Source organism: Polyodon spathula, chromosome 22, assembly GCF_017654505.1.
Source record: "Polyodon spathula isolate WHYD16114869_AA chromosome 22, ASM1765450v1, whole genome shotgun sequence".
NCBI classification, from domain to species: domain Eukaryota; kingdom Metazoa; phylum Chordata; class Actinopteri; order Acipenseriformes; family Polyodontidae; genus Polyodon; species Polyodon spathula.
Genome location: NC_054555.1, coordinates 30,563,421 through 30,575,853, shown reverse-complemented (window position 1 = coordinate 30,575,853; position 12,433 = coordinate 30,563,421). Strand labels below are relative to the sequence as shown.

General features: G+C 41.5%; 1 protein-coding gene across 2 annotated transcripts in view; it reads right to left on the bottom strand.

The window, feature by feature from the left end:
- The window catches only part of LOC121296806 (polypeptide N-acetylgalactosaminyltransferase 9-like), a 43,887-nt gene extending 38,936 nt beyond the window's left edge, over positions 1 to 4,951 (bottom strand). The window contains exon 1 of one of the 2 annotated variants that reach the window (XM_041222626.1): positions 3,882 to 4,951. In XM_041222626.1, the coding sequence (XP_041078560.1) occupies positions 3,882 to 4,122 (241 nt within the window). In that variant the 5' untranslated portion in view covers positions 4,123 to 4,951. The remainder of the gene's footprint in view (positions 1 to 3,881) is intronic. The other variant, XM_041222625.1, reaches the window with a different exon arrangement.
- Positions 4,952 to 12,433: the final 7,482 nt, after the last annotated feature.

Genomic DNA, 12,433 nt, shown 5'->3' with positions numbered 1-12,433 from the left:
AAACAACAACAACTGAATCATACATAAGATGAAGCACAGGGTGTAGGCTTGCAATGATGTGATCATGCCCGCTCCTTCTGTGATGCCAAAACAGTACTGCTAGATGAAGTGGCGCTTCAAATTAGATAACAGAATTTATTGCTGCTTTCAATGCGCCCGCAGCCAGGCTCTGATTGAATCAGTTAATCAGAGTTTTATTGGTCAGAGCTGAGATCTGAGTTCAGAGCTCTGGGTCGTAGTTCTTCCACCTGCCCTTAACCCAATAACAATTAGAATTCCTAGGCAGGTTTAATAATCATAGACATATTCTTGAAGCAAGTGCACCGTCAACGGCAAATTGGATACAATCATTTTACAGTGTAAAAGTACAGAAACAACGGAACACACCTGAACTCAACATGATTTTGCTTTTCCTCTGCTTTGCTTTGAAATATGATCCAGAAAGTTAGAATGCTTTGCTCCCATCCTGTACTACTCTGTATTGCAAACTTGCTCGGCAAAGACAAAGTCGTGCATATGCAATGATATTTGAACTGCTGTTTACTTACAAGTGTGACCATTAGATAAGGAGCACAGGCTGCTGCATGCAGGGAGCTCTGTGAAGTTGGGATTGCGACAGCATTGTATTATTAACAGCAAGGCTTGTGTACTCATATTCTGTACAGAATCCAACTATCAAGGTGTTGGCAATATTAAAAAAGACTAGCTTCCCCCGAGGGGGCACAGTGAGGGATGCATTCGCTATTTGTAGGACACGCTGTACTCTAGATGAGACTTGTAGAATATACCTCGCTGTGAATGATTCAATGCTAACATAAATCTGTGCATCCAAACCTGACGTTCTGAGATGACAAATATTTATGAAACGAATGTGCTCAGGGCAATCTGTTTGTTTAAGAGCGTAAATTATGACTCTCTTAAGAATTCTTTAGTGGCTAAAATGTGACCAATCCATAAAGCATTCATGGCAGTAAAATGGCTTAATTAAGAATTGGTTTATTGCTCAGCAGAGCAATAACCAATGAGAACAGGTCATCAGGCTCACGATTCCCCACCTGTAGTTCAATTCGTGTTAATAGCCACCTGTTAATAATGACCACCTCTAGCGTTTCTTTGTCTGCAGTCCTGATTTAGAAAGCGGAGATCCAGGCATACCTCCCTCTTGAAACCTGCAGTGCGGATTGTTTATGACAGCTTCCTCCAGTCTCACCCACCCAGACCCTGAACGCTTCCCTTGTCAAGAAGAATATAAGGGTGGTCACCAAGTGCACTGGTTACAGCCTTTATGTGTCTTCAACTGAATCAGCTGTTCAACAGCAGGCTGTGCTGTGAATCAATGGGAGCTTGTGTGACATTTGCTTATCAAACTGCACTGTGTCCTCTTATGGCAGGACAGCATAATCTAGAATCCAAATGTGAGTTGACACACACTTTGACTGAGCTTTTATTATAAGTGGTTAGTTTCATTACTTGGTCATAATTGTAATGTCATAAATTCTGATTTACTCTAGCTGTAACAATGGCTATCTAGCTAGCACTATACAGAGGAGAATTTATGAAGAGAGATAAAATGAATCCATCTGCTTTGACAGAGAAAACAGTTAAGTGAATTTATATGGAAGACAAAGATAGGAAATGAATGGACCAGCCAAGCATTGGATGTCATGGACTGAACATAAAGCATCTTCTTTAACCTGCATCAGTATTATGAGTCAATCGATTACACAATAATACAATGAAGTTACAAGACAGAGCATTCCAGGCACAGCCTGATATACATATACTCTGATTCTCTATTGCACACATGGAAGAGGGTTCCCTGCCAGATCAGCTTTGAAAAATCATCCAGCAGTGAAAACATCTTCTCCGGAGCTCTGAGCATTCGCAAAGGGTTCTTCAACACTGTGCAAATACAATGCAGTCAAACGAATGAAGCTTTCACCTTTCAGGAAGGAGATCTTGAATTAGATAATTGGTTAACCATACCGGATAGTCATGTGATAAGAGTTGCTGACTAGACTCATAAATGCACTATTTCTATATACAGGGGTAGTGGGGGTGGGCTCTTCGGAGATGAAATACAAACAACCAGAGGCTTTGATGAGCATGACTGTTAGTTCTAGAATTTCCAAATTATCTGAAAAATCTAATTCCATTAAGAAGATACCGAATGTCAAGTATGTCATAGACTGATCATCAACACCACAAAGAAGGTAGTCTGGCACTAGCAGCTAGCAGAGCTTTGCGAAGTCAGTGCCACAACAAATACAAGCACTAATCCCAGTCAAAATGGGAAGCAAATGTTACTAAGGGGTGGAATATAGTATATGTAGAACACTATTCAACAGGCAACTCAGTATAACTTTCTGTTCTCAAACCTGCTGCAATTGAGTGCAATCTAATTATACCTTGCATTGGCTGCTAGGAGTAGCAGGGCAGAGACAAGGGAAAGTAGGGCAACTACAGCAAACAGCTCTCAGTCCACACAGAGTCCAACGAAACAAAACTAATAGAGCGTTGTTAAGGGAATGTGCAGCATTTGTCAGATCTCCCAGAAAAAGGGGAAATAACAAATGGGATATTGCATTTGTTGTTTGTTTTACAATGTTCTGCTCTTCGATACATGGCCCGTTTTTTTCAACTTGCTTGGTTTTGTTTTGTTAAATTGAGCTCATTCTAAATGTAGAGATAATCTGAGCGATGTCCTTCAGACACCGATGTCAATCACTGTACGAAAAGGAAATAACAACAAAGTGCATTGCTGTGAACTTGAACCTGCCTTCCCCACTGCGCTGTGCACTCTCATAACTGCATACCGGACCCTCTTTTCCAGAGGCGAAAAAATAATCATTTAACAGCATAGAAGTGCTGGAAATGGCATGACGTAAACAAGACTCCCCATTCAAAAGATATAAATAATGGACAACACTTGGAAAAGAAGGAGCGAGAGAGAGAGAGAGAGAGAGAGAGAGAGAGAGAGAGAGAGAGAGAGAGAGAGAGAGAGAGAGAGAGAGCAAGGTTTTACATTAAGCACAGGGTCAGTTTAATGGGAGCAGGAATTTTAAGCCGCAGGCTCATTTGATTGGATGCACACTTCATCACATCGTTCCCCTAGTGTAGCTGTAATGTTCACATGCATTCAATCACTAGAGCTTGAGCACTTTTATAGCTTTCCAGTAAATGTGTTTTATGGAATGGCAAAGCATTATGATGGCTGCATCCCAACACAAGGCTGATCACAATGTCATGCTCTAATGATGAAAAGTCAACATTAGCCGAACCAAACTTGTACCCGGTGAGTGGGGTTTGGTGGTATAGTGATATAGAAGGGGCACTCAGTTGTAGGAACATTAAACCAAGGTCCTCTATTCTGGAGACATTAATGATCCTATGGCACTTAATTATATTTCCTTTTATATATGTTATACTTAATATTTGACTGTAACTACAGTTAGATAAATATACTTATTAAACACTGTGGCATTTTACACTGGACAACATGTTCTTCAGCCCGAATCTACCAAAGGTCTAACACCAAACTCCAATAGCAAAGACACACTAGTATAATAGTTATTTAATGTATTTGTGTGTTAAACTACACTTGCAAAAATCACAAAAGTATGTATTTGGTATGAGCATACTAACATCACTGACCATGAGTCAGCCTACAGATGTTTTAATTTCTTTAAATTATTTGGATTCATTTATTTATTTACTTATTCATTTATTACTATTTTTATACACCAGTCTCCTCAAACTGGAGGAAAAAAAGGTGTACAAGCCTGCCTGGTAGAGTGCACCAGCTTGTTATAATTACCGCTAATAACTAACCTCGATATTTAAATGATACTATTTCATTATAATAGTCTTTAATCCCGTACCATTTAGTTGGTTGTAGACCACGTCCTCCAGGTGCTCCAGTCTTTCAAGGATGGACTTTTTGTCCACAAAGTTGCCGACCTTGGCGTTCCGGCTTCGGATCCTTTGATCGGAGCTCCTTCCGACCTGAACGAGCTCCTCTGAGCGGTCCTGGATCCTGCAGTACACCGAAAACAATATAATCCCCACAAAAACCAAAATGTTAACAGTCAGCAAAGTTTTGATCTTCCGTGCCACAGCCATGAAACCCGGCAAACATTCAACCAAAGGGCGTACTCAGCCTAAGAAGCTGCAGGAAGAAAACAAAGACGCAAACAAACTAACAAAGAAGAATCCGATCAATTCAGATGAATAATGTGTAGCTAATGTACAGCTGATATGCCAGGAAAGGCTTGAGATGAAAGCAGCAGCAGTCCGTCCGGTTGTCTACATACAGCGTGCGCTATCCTTTCAGCACCACGCCGTCCAGAGAGCTTCCGCGCTGCACGCTTAAAGGCTAAAGGTTGGGAAAACTATGTTGTCAAAATATCGTATTTCTTCGGCTTAATTAAAACGTAACTTCACGATGAACGAGTTTGCTTATTGAAACACTTCAAATTCAAATTCCGTATCGCCAACACACCCTTGCCTGCACACAGTATGTTTTTTTTTTTGCACTGTGACAAAGGGTGCCGCTCTCTGTATTTCTACAGCCGTACAAATCATAGAGAACAGTCGGACCGACGGAGGTTTAAATATTGGGCGATTGTTATCCGATTCAGCTTTAAAAAAATAAAAAATAAAAGATCAGTTGCATTACAATCAAACCCTGTCAGTCCTATGGCTCAGAGAGGCGTTTTAATCACACGATCATTTGCACACTGCTTACGATTTCAACAGGATCCTTTGATTATTTATTTTTTGCAGCCTATTTTTTTTTTTTTTTTTTTTGCCTCTAACTCCTAGCACACGGGGTGTGCAACTGGACGTCAACAGAGGCACTTGTTTTGTTCATTTCTGGCTGCAGAAAGTTGAAGCAGGTCTGTGCTCGGATGCTGTGATGTGTTGATGCTGCTGCTGCCTGCTGATTGCATGATGCTTCAACCCGAGCTCTCTCTCTCTCTCTCTCTCTCTCTCTCTCTCTCTCTCTCTCTCTCTCTCTCTCTCTCTCTCTCTCTCTCCGCCTCTTCCAGTCACTAGCATCTAAGCATTGCTGCGTGGTGACGTTTACAGAAGCACATTCATAAATATTCAAGGGCCTTTTATTCTGAGTCCATTTACCGTGCTCGTAAGGATTCTAAATAGGAAAACATCCTAACAGTGATATACAACTAGATAGTGTACAACGACTGCTAAATGCCCTCTCACTAAAATATAATAATAATAATAATAATAATAATAATAATAATAATAATAATAATAATAATAATAATAATAATAATACAATTCTTATTTTGTACAAAGCACAAAGAGGAGACAAACACTAAAATAGTAGGTTGACCCAATCCACACACTGCTCATTAAGCAGACAGAGTAACACGCACAGCCTGGACTGCTGGTCAGCTGCGTCTAGTTAGGTCTGCTTAAGGTGGCTGTGTGATGTATGGTTTGGTTTGTAGGCTGATGGACATTTTCTTGCAACCCTTCTATGGAATATACATTGATATACAATATTGGCAAACAGTGTGCACTTCCTGGATCATACATTCATTATAGTGCATGATTGATAAGAAATACTTACATGCTGAGATAGTGCATAATAGCATATGTATTGAAAATAATAATAATAATAATAATAATAATAATAATAATAATAATAATAATAATAATAATAATAATAATAATAATCTACACTCAGTTATGTGTTGTTTCTTTTATATTTCCACCCAGTCACTCTTGACTGTTTTTTCAGAGGATTGCTAATGGCTTGAAATGGAAGAAAACCTCAGTTACCCACAAGTGACCATTATAAAAGTGTTTCCTCCTGCCTGCAATTAGTATGGCATCCCTCCAGAAAGATATTCATTCTTTGTTCCAAAACGGTTTTAGAGATGCAAACATCTGTTGATAAATATTACATTGGCTGCCTCTGGGCTTCCACTTCCATGCCACTGGGGCACAGATCTGACATCAGGAGACAGATGAACAAGGACTACCCTCTCCCCTGTGATCTTAGCTATCCAGTGGCTGAGCAAGGACAGCCCCCTCCCCTGTAATCTTAGCTATCCAGTGGCTGAGCAAGGACCGCCCCCTCCCCTGTAATCTTAGCTATCCAGTGGCTGAGCAAGGACGGCTCCCTTCCCTGTAATCTTAGCTATCCAGTGGCTGAGCAAGGACGGCTCCCTTCCCTGTAATCTTAGCTATCCAGTGGCTGAGCAAGGACGGCTCCCTTCCCTGTAATCTTAGCTATCCAGTGGCTGAGCAAGGACGGCTCCCTTCCCTGTAATCTTAGCTATCCAGTGGCTGAGCAAGGACGGCTCCCTTCCCTGTAATCTTAGCTATCCAGTGGCTGAGCAAGGACGGCTCCCTTCCCTGTAATCTTAGCTATCCAGTGGCTGAGCAAGGACGGCTCCCTTCCCTGTAATCTTAGCTATCCAGTGGCTGAGCAAGGACGGCTCCCTTCCCTGTAATCTTAGCTATCCAGTGGCTGAGCAAGGACGGCTCCCTTCCCTGTAATCTTAGCTATCCAGTGGCTGAGCAAGGACTGCCCCCTCCCCTGTAATCTTAGCTATCCAGTGGCTGAGCAAGGACGGCTCCCTTCCCTGTAATCTTAGCTATCCAGTGGCTGAGCAAGGACGGCTCCCTTCCCTGTAATCTTAGCTATCCAGTGGCTGAGCAAGGACGGCTCCCTTCCCTGTAATCTTAGCTATCCAGTGGCTGAGCAAGGACGGCTCCCTTCCCTGTAATCTTAGCTATCCAGTGGCTGAGCAAGGACGGCTCCCTTCCCTGTAATCTTAGCTATCCAGTGGCTGAGCAAGGACGGCTCCCTTCCCTGTAATCTTAGCTATCCAGTGGCTGAGCAAGGACGGCTCCCTTCCCTGTAATCTTAGCTATCCAGTGGCTGAGCAAGGACTGCTCCCTTCCCTGTAATCTTAGCTATCCAGTGGCTGAGCAAGGACGGCTCCCTTCCCTGTAATCTTAGCTATCCAGTGGCTGAGCAAGGACGGCTCCCTCCCCTGTAATCTTAGCTATCCAGTGGCTGAGCAAGGACGGCTCCCTTCCCTGTAATCTTAGCTATCCAGTGGCTGAGCAAGGACGGCTCCCTTCCCTGTAATCTTAGCTATCCAGTGGCTGAGCAAGGACGGCTCCCTTCCCTGTAATCTTAGCTATCCAGTGGCTGAGCAAGGACGGCTCCCTTCCCTGTAATCTTAGCTATCCAGTGGCTGAGCAAGGACGGCTCCCTTCCCTGTAATCTTAGCTATCCAGTGGCTGAGCAAGGACGGCTCCCTTCCCTGTAATCTTAGCTATCCAGTGGCTGAGCAAGGACAGCTCCCTTCCCTGTAATCTTAGCTATCCAGTGGCTGAGCAAGGACAGCTCCCTTCCCTGTAATCTTAGCTATCCAGTGGCTGAGCAAGGACGGCTCCCTTCCCTGTAATCTTAGCTATCCAGTGGCTGAGCAAGGACGGCTCCCTTCCCTGTAATCTTAGCTATCCAGTGGCTGAGCAAGGACGGCTCCCTTCCCTGTAATCTTAGCTATCCAGTGGCTGAGCAAGGACGGCTCCCTCCCCTGTAATCTTAGCTATCCAGTGGCTGAGCAAGGACGGCTCCCTTCCCTGTAATCTTAGCTATCCAGTGGCTGAGCAAGGACGGCTCCCTTCCCTGTAATCTTAGCTATCCAGTGGCTGAGCAAGGACGGCTCCCTTCCCTGTAATCTTAGCTATCCAGTGGCTGAACAATCGGCTGATCTGACTTGTTTAGATTATTACACTGCCTAACTAGCCCAAAGACTTCCCAATGTGTTTCCACACCCACAAGCTATTAACTTAACTTGTACACAAAAAAGAAGAAAAATAACGCTAGGTCCAAGGACAGCGCGATCAATAAAATCAATTTGAATTGGTTTGCCCACTCACTAGAATGTCAATTGTAAATTCATATTTTAAGGTTGAGCTGATAAAAAGGTCATGCTGCTATCTGAAAAAAAGTGTGTGAGTATTATCCATCAGTTAAAACCAGATTCGTCAATTGAGAACAAATTCTCATTTACAATGACGACCTGGCAGAGGCTCATAACACCACAGCAAGCAGCATAAAACACAATACAAAAGTAGCAAAAACAAAGCAGATGTACTAAAAAGAAACCGGAACTGTATTTCTAAAGCTTCTGAATATGTCATGAGTGTGTGTTTACTGTTGTTGTAAAATAATATCGTGGTGGTTGTTGTAAAACTTCCATGACCAAGTGCACATTTCGGCTTCCGTAGCTAACATCATGTTTAGTTTTACTGCATCATTGCCTGTCCTGAAGAGAGTTTTACTGTACATGCATTTTGTTATAAATTATTGCAGAGAAGGAAAACCCTCTTTCTCAGGGTGAGTATGAGCTGAGACAGTGATACAGTTGCAAGATGATTTGTGTGTTCTCAATTGAGTGCCATATGTATCCAATTATCCATCAATTTCCATCAGCAATAACTCAATGTCATAGCTTTCTTGTTTATAAAAAATACACTTTATTTTGAAAGGCATCTATTTTCAGTTTATTATGAACATTTCTAATTGCCATTGTCAGTCAGTTGATGGCATGCCCAGAGGATTATACTGGAGCGCTCAAAGTTATACTGGAGCTTCACCCACTTGTTTGTTTGTTTCCCAGCATGAATTTTTCCTGAAGGCCTTGTTAAAGGATCTTGTTAACATATAAAATGACCTCCATTTGGCAGCACCTGTGACATCCAATTATGCTTGGGTTATTAGGCTGGTAATGTGCAAATAACACACTCCCTTGACGAATAGGGCGTCTTTGAGTTTGACAAAAGGTTACCAAGAGTCACACAATGGGAATTGTCTGTCGTAGGAAAGAGCGCATCTCAATATATTGAAATGGAAAGGCACCAGAGATAAGACAATGAAGGCTTCATGAAATGGCTGTTATAGACTGAACTCTGCCATCACTTCTCATGCTCTTTCATTGTTCTTGGAGCTGACGTCAAGCAGCAACATTATTTTACTTGTAGGGGTATAATTACCCATGTGCTGGTTTACAGTGTTTCAGCGTTTATGTGTCAGTGGTCTCCGGAACATGTCTCTGTAATGCATCAGTACAGAGTAATACTGTAGCAGGAATTTGGCTGCCAATGTCTTCTGAGGAAGCATCGTGAAGACCCTTCCTCCCCCAAAGCATCATGTCGGGTTGTATTTTGCACCCCATTAGGAGTGATCACTTTGAGCATTTAAACCAAGGAGTTTCCATTTTAAATCCAAAAATATAAATTGGCTTTTCAAGGAAGCAACATTTGTCTGATTTTGTTTTTGCTCCCCATTTGCAGAGACCACTTAGGCTTGGGATTTTTCAATTTAAAATCCAAAAAAAACATTTAAATAGAAAAAGAACTTAAGTGACAGAAGAATCCTGCTTTTAACTTACTGTGCCTTACGAAGCACATAACTAGAACATCGTTTTTCTGTGAAAAAAATAAACACATAAAAATGGTTTGGTTCAATGCCCCGGGGGTCATATTGTATGTAATATGTACCACTGGAACATGTATCCCTTGATATTGTGCTCCAGAGCTGAACCTATGTGTAATGGATCTGCTGCACCTATTAGTGGAACACTGCACACTGCAACTCACATACAAGAAATTTTCTGCCTTTGAAACTCAGACTGGTGTTTAACTTGGTCTGCCCTTGTTGAATTGTAGCTTTTGTGAGTTCCGCTCTGCAGGGCTTCAGAATGCAGTGTTTGATTTCCCTGCATGCTGCCACCATAAATCAGAGCTTGCATTTTAAAACACTGAGCCGTGGGCTCTGGAAACCAAGAGCAACGGGATATCTGTTAACAGAAGACTACAAAAACAGAAAGAACGCTAACCGTAGCAGTTTAACTACGAAAAGCTGCGAGTAATAACTTGGGACACAGACATCACAAGAACAAGCCAGCTATGAAATCAGAATTAATGAGGACATGTATCAACAGCAACACAGCACCCTGCATTGCAAGGTGTTTATACTGATGGAGTGAAACTATTGAGAGTGCATGAGCATTACTGACAAAACCAGATTTATGGCAGAAGCAATTATGTGTTACAAGTGGACGGTATTCACTTTGATGGGAGAAGCGGTGCAGGTAATTAGGAAAAATAATGAAAGTGCTAACTATAGGAATAAATCATCACATCAGAGCAACTAATAAAAGACAAAGAGGACAATGGACCGTCATTATTAATTGTCATTAATTACGGTTAATGATTAATGGTAATAAACACCTATAGGCATCCCAACTGATCTTGCAGCAAACTAGAGGCAGTTTAATAAATGCTGTAGGAGATGAAAGTTCCCAGGTATCGCTGTGGTGCTTTTTACCACACTGGTTCAATGATCACAGTGATGCTGGGAACACAGGAGGGAAGCTTTATGGGCAAGATCACTGTGTTCTTTCCTTTCAATGTACTGAAAATATAAAATGTATTACACATTGATGCCATATAGTGGAAATAACCAACCATTTCTACTTTCCCAATGTCTTCACTGGTGGATGAAATGAAAAACTGTGGACTGTGCAGTACTGTAAGCCTTTCTTTCACAATTGAAGACATTGAGAGACTTTTCATGATTACATATAGCACCATTATTGAGTGGGTGATTCATTCCAAATAGTATAATAAGTGCACCGGGCAAATAAAACGAGCATATTACCCAACAATGGCTAATTAGAACCCTGAGCTTCTTCGGATCATTTTTCAAGTGTTTTTTGTATCAGTTAAAAGATCAGCCTGATGTATTATGTACATGCCATTGTCTTTTAAAGCTATTCACAGGACACACTCCCTATATTTTAAACAACTCTAAATATCATCATTATCAAAGCAGCATGCAGCAGTGGTTGCCATGCTGTCCCCTCATTCCTCCATGCTTGTTGTTATGACCAGTTTTCTCTCAATGCAATATGAACTGCTTTATTACAAGTAGTTTTTCACATTTCTGTTTCCAGTTGTCTTTGATAAAACCCTAAACAGATTCCCTTCATATGCAGCCTATCCCATTAAAGCACTTGTCTTCCCTGTAAAAGTGGCTGTGCAGATATAAGTTCATACAGTACACCTTGCCTGTTGTGCGCTTCAGCTGAACTTGGTCTCAAATGGGCAGTCTTGGAAAGAAAGCACTGTTTTTATTGCACATGTATTTTCATTTTGTTGCAACGTGGGTTTCGTTGCAAGCTGCACATTTGAGACCTTTGTAAGGTTTTTGGTCTTGTTTTGTAACAGTAATGGGGAATGAAACTAACCAGGTTTGTGTGCAAGTGAGCCAGCAATCCTGAGGCCACATTAAAGTCATTACTTGTTCAAGCCATTTCAGGGTGAGGAGAAGTGAGGAGAGGAGAGGTAAGGAGAAGTGAGGTGACACTGTTCTGTTCTGCATTGCTTCTGTTTATATGATGACCATCTGGGGCCTGGGATAGAACAGCTGCACATCTCTTTATTTGGAAAACTGGCAACACGCAAAGGAAATATCATTATAAATAGTCTGCAATGAAAACCCCCAGATAAAGAAAAAGAAAAAATAGTGTAAAAGGTTTTCCAGAACAACGCATCAAAGAGTGTATTACAGATGCATGCAATGCACTTGTAGAACATTAAAGGACGTGCTCTGCATCAAATCCAAGCCTCTCTCTCTGTGATCCATATGCATCTCTCTTTCCCAGGTGCTTCTTGATGATCCACCTGCAGTGTCTTCTGGGACCAAACATCCCATAATGCCCTCTATCTGTTTCTGGAGGAGCACGTTTCAATGTCAGTTTGCAGAGCATCTCCATTTCTCAGAATGGGTTTACACAGGGTTGGAAAAGTCCTTTGAAGCGAATTCCTCTCTATTTGATTAATGGAGGCTTGGGGACGGAGTCCTTAAATCTGGACAGTTTCAATTGTATCATTTAAAACTAACAGCAACTAATTATTCTAGGTTTGTTTCCCAGAAGAGTAGTTTTGTGCCTCTTTGTCATCGTACACCTCTGTGTCTCGATGTGTATGTGCACTTAATTCCATAACAAATCTAAAATAAGATTTGTAAATCTGTTTGCCTTCAAAGACAAAGTGAAGATAATACTTTTATCAAGATTGGCAATAGATTAGGAAAAGGAATTTGTATTGCCTTCACAGGAATTGGAAATCTCTCCCTGGTCTCTCACAAATGAAAATATGTGAATCGACTTGGCTTTTAAGATATTCTAAATGCAGAATGAGGGATGGCTCTCAGTTGTGACCATTCCACCCATTCACATGCATTATACATGATTCCATTCCTAAATGATTAAAGCCTTTTATTTCTTGAAGGAATTTGTCAAAAAATATGCCTCCAAGTCTGAATAGTCTATAGAGCTGTATCATTTGAGGAAAGTCATTAAGATTTTAGTAT